Source organism: Montipora capricornis, chromosome 10 (assembly GCF_036669925.1).
Source record: "Montipora capricornis isolate CH-2021 chromosome 10, ASM3666992v2, whole genome shotgun sequence".
In the NCBI taxonomy this organism is placed as follows: Eukaryota; Metazoa; Cnidaria; class Anthozoa; order Scleractinia; family Acroporidae; genus Montipora; species Montipora capricornis.
Window position 1 is genome coordinate 6,557,683 of NC_090892.1, and position 15,571 is coordinate 6,573,253.

Sequence of the window (15,571 nt, forward strand, 5' to 3'; positions counted from 1 at the left end):
GGCATAAGGGGTATCCCCTTAAGGTGGCTGGAACCAGTTTCACTACTTTCAAGGACCTTTTTATTAGAAGGGTTGTCACTACAAAACTGTATCACGTAAAAGAAATGTTATGGTACCATATCAAACGCCAATTGTTACTTAACAAAATGCGCTCACTATTTTGACGTAATAGGTTACCATGGCAACATGAAAGCTCTCCAAAAACACCCTATATTTCGTCTTTACTTGCTTATATCTTAAAAATGAACTCGGTGACCCCCATTTTTTATTGTAGAATAGTAATTAGCAATTTGACATAGGACTATCTGCAAAGTTAAAAAAAATTCTTGGGAGCCAATTAAGAGCTACCTTAAATTTTCGAAAAATTAAGGTAGCTCTGAATTGGCTCCCAAGAATTTTTTTAAACTTTGCTGATAGTTCTATCTCAAGATGCTAATTACTATTCTACAATAAAGAATGGGGGTCACCAAGCTCATTTTTGAGATATAAGCAAGTAAAGACAAAATATAGGGTGTTTTTGGAGACCTTTCATGTTGCCATGGTAACCCATTACGTCAAAATTGTGAGCGCATTTTGTTAAGCAATAATTGGTGTTTGACGTGGTACCATAACATTGCTGTTACGTGATATAGTATAGTAGTTATAACCCATCTAACAAGAAGGTCTCTAAAAGTAGTGAAACTGGTTCCAGCCACCTTAAAAATGGTTCACAGGGTACCTGTTTAACAGGCAACGATGTTTCTTTTAATAGCATTGAGTCATCAAAAGAAACAATGAACATGATACGTAATTGCGGAGGTTAATTTACCATATCAATTCATTTGATAAAAGCACATTTTCATACTTTTATGCTGACCACAAGTAACCTCGATTGTCAGGGAAAATGGACGAGACGAGAGATCTTTCTGCAGGTTTTAATTTTTGGTATTACCATCCCCTGTGGCAAACTGCAGGGTTAAGGCGGCCCCCGGCCCGGTGCGGTGAGGGGTTTAAGCGGTCTTGATCTCCAGTCTGATTCTAGATCTACTGCAAGCCCAGGGGAATTTCTCATTAAGCAGTCTTGAACTTGGGAACTTCTCATTTGTTCTCGAACTGGTTCATTTCACATGGGCTGGAGTTCGTGGAAAACACTGCTTACAAATCACTAAAAGCATCTGGCAGGAATATTTAGAAAAGACTGAAAAGTTTGATTTGAAACATGCTTTCAGTTTTGTTCAGTTCTCTTTTTTTACCAATACTATAGTTGTACCATGGCGTCTTCTAGCCGAAAGTCGCTTACATTTCAAGATTTTTTCCTCGAGTTTTTTCCCGTTTACGCGGGCACGTTGAACCGTGGCCTCGCCTCTAATTTACTGTACCCGTACTGTTTGCACTGGGCTTTTACTACGTTCACTGTACAAAGAGGCTTGCGAGGCATAAAATCGGACACCTTATGCAACTAAGACCAGTACTTTATCTCTAAAATGTCTTTCCAATAAAACTTGCGTACAACATAACTAACATTTACTATAATACAAGTCTTCCATGACCGCAAAAGAAGGAGGATAGCACCCTTGAACAAAACGTAACACGACGATAACGCGAACAAAGCCACGAGCAATTCCGATCTATCTGTAATCTCCGATACCAACACAGTGCTCGGAAAATACAACTTATAATATTTACATGATTGCGGTAAAAATACCAAAACTTTCAGTCCAATTCCCCCAAATTTGTGTTCTGCATTAGACCAAGGAAAGCTTTCTTTTCCTTTGTGATATCAATAGGGTCTCTCTCTATTGTGGAGCCAACTTGTTCAGCAAGCTTCTCAAGGGTGTCCCAGGTCGGGCCGACTGACATCTGGGACTCGGAACCTGCTTGATCAGAGTCACGTGGTACGTCCATTACTGAGAGTTTTCCATCACTTTCTGTTTCATTTCCCGCATTAATTTCTTCAATGAGAGGTTTGCATGGTTTCTTCGGTGGATAATTTAACCGGCTGTATCCCTGATTGGTCTCTTCAATGACAGTTAGTCTGGCATGTCCGTTTGACGCCTCGGTCTTGGCAGTTCCGCTTTGTTCCGGCAAGTTATCGGATATCTCTTCAATGAGGGGCTTCCTCTATAAAAGATATTCATGTGTCAAAAGAGAAAGGCAAGGAGAGAACATTAAAACAAGATTACGGGCAAGTTAAAAGAGAAGTGGTTTTCACGGTAACCTTCACTCTTACTATAGAAGAAGTTAAAACCGGAAGAAATAATGTTTATATCAGGAAAATGAATTTAACAATCGCTTATTTTTCAAATTTCCTGGGCAGGGCCTCCTAGAATACTGCCACTACTACTAATAATTTGAGCCCACTCCAGTATGTGCACCGTGCTCTACTTACTGGGAGCTTATAAATGAATACAACACATTGGCTTCAAGCACGCCCACAAGCAGTGAGGATGTTTTACTATCATTGGGGACAAAATGTCTTTTTTTTTTTCCGAGAAGCGGATAGTTCTTCAAGATCAAAGCATGGGGATAACCCTGAACTTCAATCCCCAAAAGAACATTTGTGGGAATGAGACCACTTGTTCATCGTTTACCTAAAGCTGTGTTCACATTAAAGCCGAAACATGTTTCAAGGGAACATGCATGTTTCGCATAAACATGTTTGTTATTGTATTGTTCACATCAGAAGTCGGTTTCAAACACGTTTCATGCATGGTTGTATAATTTATGCTGTTTCATGGTACATGAATAAATTTTTTACACTTCAGCTGTAGAATGGAGCTGGAAATAACTGTAACAGTTGCATTCGTACTTTTTGGTTTAGTGTCAATTTTCAAGCCCTTTGGAGGAGGAAGGCTATGCAGTGTTTAACGAGAAGACGGCATTTGCGCTTTCTTTGGTACAAGTAACAAGATATCCCGTTTTCCACAAGCTCAGCAATCGCCGATAAATTGCTCTTGTATTTCTTCATCGGCCCATATTGCAACTAGAAATTTGGCCTCATAATAGCCCCAATTTTAACGAGTTTGGTCCGATCATGATTGAAAGCTCAGGATAATCATGTTTCAACCATGATTCGCGCAATCCACTGTCTGATGTGAACACTTTTCATAATGAATGAAATGGTATATGAAATGAATCATACATTGAACTGAAACCAAGCAAAGCCTTGATTTTCGCAGTTATGAACGCAATTTCAGCAATTGCGTAGAGAAGCCTGAAAACTTCAGGACTTCAACGGAGTTTGAACCCGTGACCTCGAGATACCAGTGGGACGCTTTTCCTCAAGGGAACGTTAGAACCCACAGATGACCAGCTCCCAACGTTAAGTGGCTTCATAGCTCAGTTGGTTGAAGCGTCGCACCGGTATCGCGAGGACACGGGTTCAAACCCCGTTGAAGTCCTGAATTTTCCAGGCTTCTTTACGCAATTGCTAAAATTGTGTTCATAACTGCGAGGATCATGGCTTCGCTTGACTTTTCATAATGAAACATGTTTCATTCGTGATCAGCCTGATCATGTTTCGGCCTAGTGAGAACACAGTATAAGTGTAATGTTACAAATTTCGCAAGATCAATATGAGGGATTAGGTCTACAGAGAGACGCGGATTGCACACTGCGAGAGTCAAGTGATTAAAGGAGCGTCATTTTGAACCAAAAGGAATTGTTGAGGATTATTAGGCAAGGGTGCCATTCGCGACACATTCACTCCGAAATTGACTTCAGTCCATGCCCGACTCAATGCAGGATATCGACCCTAGATGCACCACCCGTACAAGAATAGTCCGAGCGTAGTCTGACCTAATCAACTATCACAGGTTATTTGCAACATTCCAGGAAATCCACCTGAGCGATACACTTTGGCGTTGACGCTGTTGAGAAGGCCCTAAAGTAAAAACTTTTCTTTTTTGCAAGCACTGAGTTATAAACCGTTTTTCTCCCAAATCCTTCACCTTTAAATACGAGCATTTTAGAGCTTGGAAGTCAAATCTATTGGTCATGTTGTTGTCCTATCAAGTTCTGTGCTTGACCGATCGCAATTAGTGAAAGTATCTAATGGATTGAAACAAAGTTTAATGAATTGATGCTTCTTACTTTGGCACAAGACATGTTGAAGCTGCGAATAAACGAGGGATCTTCGACATCTACTTCCTCTAGTTGGGGCATATCCTGAAAAAAAAAGTTTCCTTGGCAGTCAATCGGTTTTCTATGACTTTGTTGATGAGACGCTCAAATCTAATGATCACTGACCTCTAGGGAATCTGGTTCAGGGTTTGAAAAAACCCGTGTTTCCTCTGTTAAAGATAACGTTTCAATATCGTCCTCTAAACAAGGAGAACAAAACCACAGGTTTCACAAATTGAAGACTGTCCAAAATACACGAGTCATAGATTTCCACCTCTATAAATGAGGGAAAGTGGTGGGAGACGATTCAGAAGAGAGGTAGGAGTGGCTATAGCAAAGGGGAGGGGAGGTTTGGAAGTAGGTTGCTATGAGTCGAGATACCTATGGTGGAGGGGTAGGGTGGCTAAGAGAAGAGGATAAGCGACCAAAAATGACCTTCTGAAGGGAGGTGAGAGTGGCTCTAGCGTAGGAGTGGGGAGGTTAGAGAGTGTGTGGCTATGGGTGTGGCTAGCTATGGTGGAAGGGGAGAAGATAAGCGACAAGGAATGAGCCAATGGATGGGGCTGCCCACCGTGATGAACAGGATAGGCGTGCGTTGTGTTCCAGTGCGGGAAATGCTAGGGCTGATTAAGTGAGGCTAACTGTCATGCGCTGCACCTCAACTATCAATTGCAATGGTTCAAGCTGGCAAATGAAGTTAGACGAACTCAGGCAAATACACTAATGAGGGGCAATGCACTAGGTTTGCCGTCGGATGCGCGGTGGCCTCATGGCTAGTGCGCTCGACTCTGGATCGAGTGGTCTGGGTTCAGGGAGTTCTGAGTAATCACCTGATCTCTGACTTCACAAATCGGTAGAAGCACAGTCAATCAAATCGATTCCCAGGTAAGGCTTGTTTAATAATCAATTATAAGCAAGGTAAATACCTCGTAACTCAGTTATCATGACCCCTTCTCCCTTAAGTTTCTCTTCTTTCTTATCTGAGGAAAGAAATGGATAGCATTAATAATAATAATAATAATAATAATAATAATAATAATAATAGTAATAATAATAATAATAATAATAATAATAACAACTTTATTTTTAAGTGTCAATGGATTTAGCACAAGAGCACTAATTGGGGACACTAACGAAATTATAAACTCAAATCAAAATCAATTGAAATCAAGTATTGGTTTTTGTGGCGAGGGGAAAACCGGAGTACATGTACGTGGAGAAAACCCTCTTGGAGCAGAGAGGAGAACCAACAAACTCAACCCACATATGACGCTAAGTTTGGGAATCAAACCTGGGCCACATTGGAGGGAGGCGAGTGCTCCAGCTATTATGCCAGTCCTGCTCCCCTTTGAACTAATAACACTTGGCAGCTGAACAGAAAAAAAACTTGTTCTTGACAGAGGCAACCACTTGGCTACAGCCCCAATGCAAGGGAAAGTTAACTTTTGGACCACTTTAAGTTAACTAAAACCTTTACAACCTAATTCAAATCTTCATTCATATACTGGGCTGCAATTCACACTTCCCTTTGAGATAGTGGGTGCTTACCATTCAGCCAAGAATCCTGGGAATTTCGGTTATATGTAAAATGGAACAGTCATTTTCCGGAAGAATCTGTTTGGAAAATGCGGAGTACTTGCAGAGGTACTCCTGATGTTCCGATTGGAACAGAATTGCGCAAATTCCTGTATCATTTTACCAATTCTACTGTTTCCAGGCTGTATTTCACGAAAAATCGAATCATCAGGGACGGTGAGGCCTCGGAACCAAGCTTTGAAAAGGGAACATTTTATTTTAAATGCTTAGTGCAATTCCTTGGATGGAAGATTGCTTAACGTTATGCAACAGTCATCCCAACAGGAATTTTCCAACAAATGGTAAGCACCCAATATGACTGTGAGAATGTTTAGTGGTATACTGTAGTATCTGTACTTGATATCAGATGGTCAAAGGTTGCATGATTGAGTCATGTTATTAAGCACACCTTTCCTTACAACCAAATAGTTTTTAAATCAGAATCAGTGAAAATTGGTGGCAAACTGTTTTACAGTCCTGAATAAGAAATGTTTTATCTCAACCAAAAAATTCAGAATATTGTAATACTTGAGATGAATAAAATAAACATGAACATCAATCACCTTCTGTCGTCAGTATTTCTGTTATCAAAGGACCAGCTCTGTTTTCATAGTACTTTTGCCTTCCACCGAAGATTCCTTGCTCCGAAAACGTTTGGCTTGAAGTTGATGAGTCCCCTTGCCATATAGTTTCCATCCCTACAACCTCCTGGTCAGAATCTGAAACTGTAACTGAGTCCCCAGGTCTTAATTCATGATCTCTCTCCTTGACGCAAGGCAAATCAGTTTCGTGTTTCTCTTCAGCAATGGACTCTGTTTCGTCAATGTTGTCAGTTGCTTCGTTGTCACTTCTGTCACTCATATCCTCACTAACATCTGGAGATTCCTCACCTTTGTCGTTGGAGACTTCCTCCTGCAAGATTTGCATTTCTTAAAACATGTCCATACAGTTTTGTACATCCTATCGAGACTAACCTTTGAAATGAGGGAATAGGCATGTTTAGAGCTGGGCATCTCCATCACGATCTTATAATAATACTCACCATTAATGGGGATTAATTACATGGCTACAATAGTACAAGCTCTCTGATTGGCTGCTGAGTGGGCAAGATTTTCTTGTAATGACTGGGCATTATGAAAATTTTTCTCGGCTCGACGGCTCTTTTGAGTCGAGACTAAAAGCTATGAGCGTGTGGGCGAAAACAACAAAAAATAGGACAAAGTACAACTATATCTTCAGCAACTGAAAGAAAAACTAGCATACAGATACTTCTTTAACATGAGCAACGAAGAGAGCCACAGCGAGAGCGAGTTTTATTATCCAAAGGACGAAGAACAGGCCAAAACTGGGCAAAAAAAAGGCATATAATGAATAACTTATTAACCTCGTCCGTTCGGTCATTACAGGGAAATCTCAGACCTCGGCCTTGATGTATTGACCTCGCTATCGTTCGGTCAATATATCATAGCCTCGGTCTGAGATTCCCCTGTAATGACCTCACTCTCGGTTAATAAATGGTATGTACTTTTATTATCCTAATCGTAACTATTACAAAATTCTTGAATCTGATTGGTTTTGTGCACACCTATTTGTCGCCTATTGGGTGTAATTTGAACAACTCCAAATTGGATACCTGTAATTGGACACCCATGCCATTCGCGCATCAATCACATGCACTTGGAAGGGGTCTTTCTTGCCGTTTCCTACTGTTTGCAAAAGAGATTGTCAATGAATATAAATTTAACTTTTTCACACAAAAAGGGTATTCAAAGACTTTTTACCCTCGAATTTTGTAATAGTTATGATCAATTAGTAATTGAACCTTGTGTCACACCTTTCAGGGACTGATCAGATCTCAGAAATGGTATTATAGATAGCCATTTTTGGAAACAAGAATTGGCAAAATACACTGTAAATATTAGATACAGTAGACGACTTCTCCAAGTTAGCAGAAAAACTTTTTAAGATCAAACATCTTGACAAGCTTACATTTTTGCCATTAGGTCCTTTCCCTCTGATTTTTGACAAGGCTACAAGAAAGGATAGAGACAGCAAAATGTAATGTGAGCAGAAGCAGCAGATCAACCCAGCGATTTCCACTTTTAATTTCATTGGACTGACATAGGATGCCACTCTACTGTGTTGCGGGTTAGGGTTATAATAAAAAATTATAATAATTATAATAGTAATAATAATAATAATAATAATAATAATAATAATAATAATGATAATAATAATAATAATAATAATAGAATTAAATGACTAAATGAAAATTATACACAAGATTCCCTGCGACTCTGTATTCCCATTGTTAACTCAGAGTTGCAGGGAATCTTGTGTATTTTCATTTAGTCATTTAATTCTATACACCGCTCTACACAAACGTGTATTGAGCACTCTTTAGCAGTGTTTGCTACAGTTTCTTATGATTAATAATAATAATAATAATAATAATAATAAGCACTTTATTCATTCAATTCAGGGAAGGATACCAGAGATTATCCCTATCGACAGTATCTGTTTGAAGCTGGATGTCCATTGTAATATTTTGATGAGGGAGGAATAATATTTAATAGAACTAACATCAGATGCTTACTAGCAATAATCAGATGTCAAACATAAGTCAGTTTGCTTTAATGAATGACTCCCTGGCTCCAACTCATTAAAACCTGTGGCCCATTGTAAACAAAACACAACAAAATTCCATTGAAATCTACCATTGACGCTATCCATTATTTTTTGCCTCTCTCTTGTGATCCAGCGTTCTCTTTCTGCTCGTTCAGCATCAACTCCACCCTTTTCCCTGTGAAAGGTATAAATTAAAATTAGTGATCTAGCAAGAGATTTATCTGGCACTTTATTCCCATCTTCAACAGAAGACTAGGTATTACTGTCATCCTTAAATGCTAATTTCACAAAATGGAAATACCATAAGCTCTAAAACTAGTATCACTGAACCCCTCCCTTGATCAGTAAGCTGGGGGTTCGTTAAGGGACAAGCAGGGGACAAATTGACAGGTCCTAATAATATCACTTTCCCTGCTTGTTTTCATAATTTCTATTTGCTTTCTTTTGCTGAAATTAATGGCAAAATGCCAGGCTGCAAAAATCTGATGACCTTCTGTGCAAAATCTTTACGAAACCCCTGTCAACATTTACATGTCCATTTGTGCAAGGATGGAAATCCTATAATTTATATTTTATTTAAGTTTTAATAATCAAAAAAAATATTTTACCACGCTTCCGCACATGCTCTTTCTCTTGGAAACACAGGCCGATCATCCAGGTATCGAAGCTCTCTCTAGATGGAAAAGACATCGATAATAATAATTACAATAATAATGATGTATTTTTGTATCTGACAATTCATATTTTGTAACTTGATCACTGACATGAATAATGAATAATCCTGTCAGTTAACAGTTAAACTTTGCAGGCTATTGCAAGTGTAGCCAGCTTTCAAACAGTACGTAGTTTGTGTTGACTGATGAGGTCTGGCAAGTCTGGTTGCCATAATTTGGTCAAGTTAGCAGAAGTCCTGTTACGCATTCCAGATCTTCAACTAATAACACAAATGTGGTTACCTGATACCACGTTTTCCAAATGTAGAATTTCATGCTTTAAAAAAAGAAACCTCTGCAAGAGGGTTGTTGCCAAGTGACCCTATGTGGAGGCTAGAAAGCAAGCCAATGCAAAATGCAGATCACAAGGACCTCCAAGCAGGGTTGAGAAAAGAAGGAGGGAAGGAAGGAAGGAAGGAAGAAAGAGAGGAAGAAAGGAAGATAGGAAGAAAGGAAGATAAGAAGAAAGGAAGATAGGAAGGAGATAGGAAGGAAGGAAGAAAGGAAGGAGGGGAAGGAAGAAAAGAAGGAAGGAAGGAAGAAAGGAATGAAGGAAGGAATGAAGGAAGGAAGGAAGGAAGGAAGGAAGAAAGGAAGGAGGGAGGGAATGAAGGAATGAAGATAGGAAGGAATGAAGATACGAAGGAAGGAAGAAAGGAAGCATGGAGGGAATAAAGGAATGAAGATAGGAAGGAAGGAAGGAAGGATTAATGAAGATAGGTAGGAAGGAAGAAAGGAAGGACGGAGGGAATGAGGGAATGAAGGAAGGAATGAAGATAGGAAGAAAGAAAGGAAGGAAGGAAGGAAGGAATGAAGATAGGAAGGAAGGAAGAAAGGAAAGAGGGAAGGAAGAAATAAAGGAGGGAAGGAAGGAATGAAGGAAGGAGGATAACTTTTCCTCAGTTTTATCATTTGTCAGTAAATTGAAAAGACTATCATTTTTGTCACTGCACAGTTACATGACAATTGTATAATAATATTATAATTTTATGATAATTTGACAGAAATGAAATCTACATGTAGCAACAGTAACAATCTGCACCATACTTACTATTTTTATGATGAACATTTTTCTGTAATTCTTGATTTTCTTGATGACAGGGTTCCCCATCATGTTGAGCACATGCTGGTTAAAAGAAGAATTCAAATGAAATTATTACAGTAACTGTGTTTTGACTTAATTTCCATTTCAATTAGTCCACCAACATTGTCCGATATGTGTCTGTGAACAGTTAAGCAGAAAGTTATTGCAAAGTTTGATAAGCACAACTCTTCCTAGAAGCAGAATGGTGCAGAGACTGTCTAGTTCATCCTTATTTCAGAGACTTGGCCAAGGCAGAGACAACGCCTGACTTGACCCTCTCGTTGATGTTGTAACAACATACCGGTAGTTGAAGATTTGTGAGCCTGGGACACTCACTCAGAGATCTACACTTTTTTAGCTGGGTATGGTTGAAAGTCAATTACAATGGGAACCCAGATAAAGACCCCTGTTAAAGATACAATGTACTCTTTATTGGAAGTCCAGGTGCTTTAGCGGTTATCAACCGCGTCTCCCACCTCTGTTACCCGGGTTCAACCCTGGCCTTGGGTCGTAACGTGGGTTGTCAGTTTCAGTCAATCTCAATCTGACTCTGAGAGTTTTTCTCCGGGTACTCCGGTTTTCCTCCCTCATCAAAATCGACTCTCAGTCACAATATTACATCCAGCTATGGGCGGCTACCCTCGATAGGGATAACCTCTGGTATCCTTCCTTTTCATCGAATTAAATGAATGAAGTAGAAGAAAGTAAAAAATTAATTCTCCCCTACAGTACAAACATCTATGGACATTAGAATTGCCTTACGAGATTTTCCATGGATGCAAAGACTTCCAGAACTTCAGGATCATCTATCCTATTGTGTGAAACATCTAAAACACTGCAAGGAGGAAATCACAATCAACCCATGTTCAAGTATCATTGAATTATTAGTACCTATAGGGTTTAACAAACAGTTTTTAACAGATAGTAATGCTTTTGGTTGAAAAATCAATGTCCATGCCCAAAGTATTCTTTAATTTACAAATTATACTAAAAGCCATAGATGAACTACTGTAGCGCAGCTGGAAACTAGTACTTGTTTTACTACTGATACAGGTGTACCTGAGATTGCGACATTGTGACAAGTGTCTCATATTGTCGGCAGTTGATAAGCGGTTGTGTGATATCTGCAGGGTACCCAGTTTGGGAATTGCACCTGTGTGGGCAAAAAAAAAAGAACCGTCTAAATTATCGGTAATGTTCAGTTTCCTTATACTAGAACTCCAGGCCCACCCATCTTTGATGGCACATTTTCTTCAACCATTAATTAGCTAACTATTCATGATCACTGGATAAGGCAGTTCATTAATGTGCTATTTGTTCCATAAATCCAGTTATGATACCTCAACACACTTCACTTTCTGGTCCCATAAAACCCAGGGCCCGGTTGTTCGAAAGCCGATTAACTTAATCCAGGATTAACGTAAACTTTTGTTTCATGTTGCAACTTTTTGGTGTAAGTTTCTTTAATTTGCTTATTTTGGTTTAACAAGATTGACTTCTTCTAAATGTAAAGTTTTGCCAAATATCAGAGTTGAACAGCATTCGGGAGTAGAGAAATAGACTCCTTGGTCAATTTTTAACCTGGGATTACCGTTAATCGGCTTTTGAACAACTGGGCCCAGAGCAATAATCTAATCAGAATTCAAACATTATTTGGCCTGAGTCATTCCAGGAGCCTGTTTCTCGAAAGTCCCGAAACTTTTTTGCGTCACAATTCCCTCTGTATCTAAAGAAGGGAGAGGTTTTGTCATCAATATTTTCACAATCATTTTACTTTCAGTTATCTTGAAAAAATAAAAATAAAAAGACATGCTTTTTAAAACAAGCAGAGGCAGTTTCACAAAATGGCTAAGTTTCGGACAAGGAACGTTATTAATTTGGGACTTTTGAAAAAAAGGGCTCCAGAAAACCATTTTATCTAAAGAAAAAACAAGAAGAATGACTGTGCTTACCTATATTTTCAATTTGGGATATGGTGTTGTTACTGACATTGAGTGTATCCAAAAATTCTAAATGCTCTAGGTTTTCCAATTTTGTTAGTAGGTTTTGCTGTAGGTACCTGAAGGTGCAATGAATCAAATAACAGACTTAAAATCAGCAGGCCATTTCACTGAAAAACTTGGATGCTGAAAAGGCAAAAAAGCATATTATACAGTGATTTGCCACCATCATTATGCAGTCAAGTAAAATGTTTCTGCACTGACGATCTTGGTGAAAGTACATAATCTTCTCTATCTACTGACTCTATATCAGTGTGATAAAACTATTACGCTACTACTTAATGCCTCTTAAAGAATTGCCAATGTACAGTAGAAATTGCCAATGTACAGTACTTAGAGTAGTGGGGTAATAAAGGTTTCGGTGGATAATTTGTGAGTTCCAGATATGGTTAATCTTCTTCTTTGGGTCAATTTTTTGGAACATCATTTAAATTTGCAGGTGTATGAACTTTCTTTTGAGGGTTGTAGTTTTTCCCTTTTTTTGTTTTCGATCTTCTGTTTTAAGAAACTAGTCTACTTTTGTGGAACTACACAAGCATGACTTCTTATCCATGGGGAGAACTGTTATACCAGCAGTAGGCAATCTGCAGTCAGAACATAACAAGGTAGTCAGACCACTAGACCCTGGGACTACTAACAACAATAATTTTTTATTGTAATTGTTCTTTTTGAAAAGATGGTTTTTATTAGTTGAGATATACAAGTCATGACTACTCACAAGCATCGAAGTTCCTTTTGATTATCAAGATTTTCAATCTTGTGAATTCCATTGCATTCCAACCAAAGACACTTTAGTCCAGTGTATTCTTCAAGATTTTCTATTTTGCCAAAACCTACACCAAAAAAAGAATTGAAAGAAAATTAATGATGGCACTTGCCCAGAAGTAGAGGCTTGTTGGTAATTAGCAGTAAGAAACTGGATAATTTTGATTGCAGGGTTAGTGATTCAAGGCCTGGATATGCAGCTGTGTTCTTTCCTTACAAAAAATTTTCTTCCATGCTGGTGTAAGTCACACTTGGATGTTTTATGCAGTGTATCATGACAGTGCAGTCAAAGGCAAAAAAAAAAAACAATAAGAGTTTCTCAATAGTGATGGGTTGAATAGGCATGTTTTACCACGTTAATTTCCTTTAACTAATTTGAAGTAATTTTTGCCATAATAATTAAAATAACCAGGTGTGATCTCAACCACTGTCTCCCTTCTGGTGTGTGTACAAAAATGGGAGCCAGTACCATAAGCAACAAATTAGACACCCTCCCCCATCCAGTGAAGAGTAGAATACGTATACATGACTGTACTCGTGTGTCTTCATGTTACTGATCAGAAACCAAGACAAGTTCCAGGCATTTGAGAATTCAAAGCTCATGATCATTTTACTTAATTAAACAATGTTATTACCAAGGAATAATGATCATTCTTATTATTGTCAAGGAGCAGTGCTACATGCAGCAGGACCAGTAACAGTTGTAAAAATAATGTGTCAGCTGTTATTGATCAGTTGCCATAATATTGTGCACCCATCATGGACCATCCTGTCGGGAAAAAGTTAATGCGCCGATCAACTCAAAACTTCAACATTCCCCTTCTCCCCCCCCCCCCCCCCCCAAACCCAGGCAAAGCCCGGGCATTTGAACTTTTGAAGATTGGATCGTTCAAATTCCTGCCCTCTCGGGCCAAAATGGTGTTCAATGTCCTTTGTCTGTCACACCTTACTAAACAACAATCGTTGTCGGCTCCTGCCGTCTTTAATAAAGACCTTTTGAAGACCTTTCTTGTAAGCCAATCACTCACAAATGCTACATCTCTTCCTTTAAACTCTTCCATCTCGTCCAAACACGTGTTTTATAGATGTTAGCGACTACGGCGCCTGAAAAAAAATCATTTGAAACCTGACACTTCCGGTTCAATTTTCCACACTCCACGCAGGCAAAGGTCAAATTCCCCACTCCCCAGGCACAGAGGATAGTCAAATGCCCGTGGTTTTCCCGGGGGGGGGAGGGGGGAAGTTGAAGTTTCAATTTGACCAACGCATAAGTAACTCCCCCTATCAGTGGGGACCCCATTGAATGGCGATGAAACTACAGTAACTTAATGCCGTCAGATCACCCAGCTCACTAGACAAGAAGACAATACTAAACTGTCTGCCTTTGAAATATCTGAAGACAGTACAAGTAAAAGGAAGACAGATCAGCCTTCTTTCTTTCGCGCAGTGGTCCGATCCTTCAAATTTCGACATAGGCCCCTATGCAAACTTGTATTTGACCAGCGTCCCTGTCCCCCATGAGATGACCGATGATTGGTGCATGTTAAGATTAGTTGTGCTTTATGCGCAATTAACAAACTGAAACGACTAGCGAAATGATTTGCAGCTGTTGGGTTTGAGCAGTACCTTTATAATGCAAGTAAAGCACATCATTTAAATACGGTGTCCTGTACAGTTTATGATCTTTGCAGAGTTGAAGTAAAAGCTTCTTTGTAATCCTGTTAGTTGCAAACAAAGAGTTTAGTTGAAAACAAAAACACAAATAATATTTACGCTTAGGTAATAACTCAGCAAAGGAGTTACAAAATTTGAGATCAGTTTTCAGGCACAAATAATTTACCTTGGATATTTGTCTTCCTCTGCCTTGACTCGTTCTTCAGATGAGACGGCCGATGGCATTTTTCAAAGGTCAATTATAATGAAGTAATAAATGTAAAGCCAAATGTCTAACCCGATCTCTTAACTCTTTCAACCATTTTCAAAATGGCGCCCTCTAAAAACAGAAGCAGTTTCTTAGCAACGTTTACCCACTGCACAGGATACCCAGGTGATGTGAGTTATTCAAAGAATGCAATTTCCACGAAGATTATGCACATGATCATGCATAAGAAGAGAACGGGAGAGAATATATGCAGGAAAATCTCCCCCCACCCTCCCTTGTTTTAAAACTACTTTTATACAATAATATGAGGAAATTTTGAATGTTGTTTAATATTGCATAGATATGTAGAGTTTGACTTAAGGACGTTCGCGCCCAAAATGTTCCCACCTACAGATATTTTTTAAACTTGCAACGCAGAAAGGTAATGATCTACTTTTGCCAAACAGGCAAAAAAATTGGGGGCTCACCGTGCTCGTTTTCGAGATCATGATGTGCACTTTCAGAAGCTTGCATTATTTTAATACGACCTTGGCTTACAACTGCCAGCAATAAAAAAGCTACATAAGTGATATTTAGATCAGGTAAACGTACTAAATTCAACATAACTAATATAACTAAATAAACTTTTGCAGCTGATGTCTTTTTCTGTTTTTAAATAGACCTTGAAGAACGATACAGATTAGTCTAAGAAAGAAAACTTCGGTGGCACGAGAGCATAAAAGACCAAATATTTGTAACTTCTCACGTACAGGCTTTTTTGTTTTTTGTTAAAATGGACAAAATCAGAAAAGGAAGTGATCTACGGAAAGAAGAATGGGGGTCA

The 15,571-nt window shown here is 38.9% G+C and overlaps 1 protein-coding gene across 1 annotated transcript; it reads right to left on the reverse strand.

The window, feature by feature from the left end:
* Positions 1–1,190: 1,190 nt before the first annotated feature.
* LOC138019851 (dynein axonemal assembly factor 1-like) lies at positions 1,191–14,861 on the reverse strand. The gene is made up of 15 exons (XM_068866794.1): positions 14,707–14,861; positions 14,493–14,584; positions 12,820–12,934; positions 12,054–12,160; positions 11,161–11,254; positions 10,864–10,936; positions 10,069–10,143; positions 8,913–8,977; positions 8,394–8,479; positions 7,666–7,706; positions 6,240–6,588; positions 5,028–5,081; positions 4,228–4,301; positions 4,072–4,146; positions 1,191–2,100 (listed from the first exon to the last, which is right to left on the reverse strand). The coding sequence occupies exons 1-15, from the start codon at positions 14,763–14,765 to the stop codon at positions 1,693–1,695; spliced, it is 1,767 nt and encodes a 588-aa protein (XP_068722895.1). The 5' UTR covers positions 14,766–14,861; the 3' UTR covers positions 1,191–1,692.
* Between the last annotated feature and the right edge of the window lie 710 nt (positions 14,862–15,571).

Coding starts and splice junctions, on each gene's coding strand:
- LOC138019851 (XM_068866794.1), bottom strand. CDS start 14,765: ATGCCATCGGCCGTCTCATCTGAAGAACGAGTCAAGGCAGAGGAAGAC. Junction 8,480..8,912: donor AGAGCATGTGCGGAAGCGTG/GTAAAATATTTT, acceptor TACCTTTCACAG/GGAAAAGGGTGGAGTTGATG. Junction 4,147..4,227: donor CTGAACCAGATTCCCTAGAG/GTCAGTGATCAT, acceptor TTTTTTTTTCAG/GATATGCCCCAACTAGAGGA.